Source organism: Podarcis liolepis, assembly GCF_965112155.1.
Source record: "Podarcis liolepis genome assembly, chromosome: 4".
In the NCBI taxonomy this organism is placed as follows: domain Eukaryota; kingdom Metazoa; phylum Chordata; class Lepidosauria; order Squamata; family Lacertidae; genus Podarcis; species Podarcis liolepis.
Genome location: NC_139558.1, coordinates 73,563,796 through 73,566,390, shown reverse-complemented (window position 1 = coordinate 73,566,390; position 2,595 = coordinate 73,563,796). Strand labels below are relative to the sequence as shown.

The 2,595-nt window shown below is 51.7% G+C and overlaps 1 protein-coding gene across 1 annotated transcript in view; it reads right to left on the bottom strand.

The window, feature by feature from the left end:
* CPOX (coproporphyrinogen oxidase) overlaps positions 1 to 2,338 on the bottom strand; it is an 11,456-nt gene extending 9,118 nt beyond the window's left edge. The window contains exon 1 of the mRNA XM_083500586.1: positions 1,834 to 2,338. Within this exon, the coding sequence (XP_083356712.1) occupies positions 1,834 to 2,305 (472 nt within the window). The 5' untranslated portion in view covers positions 2,306 to 2,338. The remainder of the gene's footprint in view (positions 1 to 1,833) is intronic.
* Between the last annotated feature and the right edge of the window lie 257 nt (positions 2,339 to 2,595).

Sequence of the window (2,595 nt, the reverse complement as noted above, 5' to 3'; positions counted from 1 at the left end):
TTTATAAAGCTTCCTCTCAAAAACGATGTGCGTTAGGACAAAAAGTAGATGTGATAGTTTTTTTCCTGGTTTTAAAGATGCAGTGTTCTCTGATATTTGTAAAGAGAAGATAGGACCTCAGTGGGACCCTCCTTTCTTATCTGCTTCACTCCACGCACCCTGCACACCACACTGGCCTCAGTCGTACAAAACCCTCCCTAGAAATCAGTCATGCTCATCTTCAAAAGTGAACTGCCCATTAAACACAAATCATTTAAGGGTATTTTGCCTCTAAAAATGGTCTAGTTCAATTAACTTTGAAACTTTGACTTTTACAACTCTTCTGCTTCTGTTAGATAACATTTTGTTCCTGATCTGGCAATTCACTCCAGAAGCAAATATGATTAACAGGAGAAAACTGAGAGGCATTTATTAACAGCCCCTGAAGCCCTGGGCACAAAGTCACAAACAGAAACTGTTCAAAGGTTAGGTACTCTCATATTAATTACATATTAAAAATTCTAAGATTACATTTTTTAAAACTCCAATTATCAATCTAAGGCACACACTTCCCAGATGTCTTCCTGTCTTCCCTAAAGGATGTCCCTCTCATAAAGAGACTTGTATGAACATACAGTCCAGATCCTATACACAAAAGATGGACTAAAAAAGTGCCAAATATAAGATATTCTAAGCTTCCCACCCCTTCCAATCTGCAACTTCCTTATGTTAGGCATTTTCACTGTACGTACACAAAGACCACACTCTCTTATGCTCCAAAATAAGCTACTATGTCCTAGTTTGATAGCTATAAACACGAATGGATTCAAATTCACCGTTAAACACAGTGATAGGAGTATGTGTGTCTCACTTTGAAAACCTCCCGCTACAGCTCACACTTACTATAGCTGTGTCAAAACACACAGCCAAACTTGACATTGTAGCAGCATCCCCAATTACACACATTTATACAGGCACCCCTAAAACTCACATGGCCCATACTCAAGTGCAGGTAACACAGGTTACATACCCTTGCACTAGTTTATTGCAATCACATTCCAAGTCACCAGCTCTTTGGGTGAAGAAGGGAGTCAAATCCAAACTAGCTATTCTGGCTTTGTTTTGAAAGGTGTTGCTCAAGCAGTGCTTGCAATCCTGTACACACTTATGAGAAAGTAACCTTGTGGTTATTTCCCCATGAATAACCTTGTGGTTGACCTTACTTACAGCAGAACCAAGTCCCTTGAGTACAGTGGTGGCTATTCTGCATCAATGAGGCTGCAAACCTAACCCTGCTTACTTAAGGAAGAAACCCCCACTGAATTCAGCAGGGCTTAGAGGTGGTCAGAACTGACTGCCTTTAAGGAGAGGGTGCTTTGCTGTGATGCTTTTATCCTAGATGATCTCACTGAGATCCCTGCATGGCAGGGGGTTGAACTGGATGACCCTCGGGATCCCTTCCAACCATAGCTGTCAACCTTCCCTTTTTTTTGCAGGAAATTCCCTTATTCCAGCGCCGTTTCCCGCTGCTATCCCGAATTGTTAGATATCCCGTAGGCTGTCCCCGGGACAGGTGAGGCTGCTGATCCCTTATTTTCAAATCTGAAAGTTGACAGCTATGCTTCCAACACTACGATTTCAACGATCCGTTTGCTTTAACAGATCATATAAATTCTATCGATTTTTTTATAATTGTTATTACGTTCTACGCTTTTTTGGTTCAAGCCACCTTGGGAGCCCTTGCCAGGGGGGAAAAAAGTCAATGACAACAATAATTCCGGGAGCCCGAAGTGCACGTGTAGGACGTGCACTTCCGTGCGTGTGCTCGGCACCCCCCTCCAGAACTTGGGTCACCTTCCTTCCTCTCCCAGCGGTCCACGGTGAACTGGGCGCCGCGGTCGACCTGGGCCAGGGCGCTGCACACCTGGCTCTGCGTCTCCATGATGAGCAGCTCCATGCGGCTCCGCATGGCCCCGCGGCGGTCGCGCAGCTCGCCCAGCCCGCTCACCGGCGGCGCCATGAAGCGCTCGCAGCGCAGCGCCAGCTCGTCGGCGCCCTCCGCCTCCCGGCTGCCGCCACCGCCACCACCGGCCAGCTGCCCCCGCCGCTGCTGCTCCATCTCGGCCCGCCGGGCCAGCCCCAGCCCGGCCAGCACCGCCGCCGTCGCCGCCGCGCCCCAGCCGAGCCTCTCAGCCCAGCGGGAAGCTCCCGGCGGCGCCCCGCAGCCTCCTGCCCAGAAGCTCCTCCTGCAGCAGCAGCGCGGCCCGGCGCCCAGCGACATGCCCCGGGCGCCCGCGGCGCAAACCCCGCGCACCAGCAGCGACATGGCGAGCAAGCGCGGAGCTCGGCCACCGACTGCTTCTCACGGCCCGGACTACACACGCCCCCTCGCCTCGGGAAAGGGGCGGGGGAAGCAAGCAACAATCCGGAGCAAAGGCTCCTGGGAAACGTAGTTCGGCGCTCCGTCGTGCGCGTCGCCGCCGAGAGGCAGCCAGACTACAACTCCCAAGCAAGCTCCGGAATGGGCGTCCGAGCGAGGAAGCGCCTGCTTTGCGCAACGCGGCGGGCAGGGCAGCACGTAGCGCGAGAGGGAGGCGGTGGCGTGCGCTGTAAACG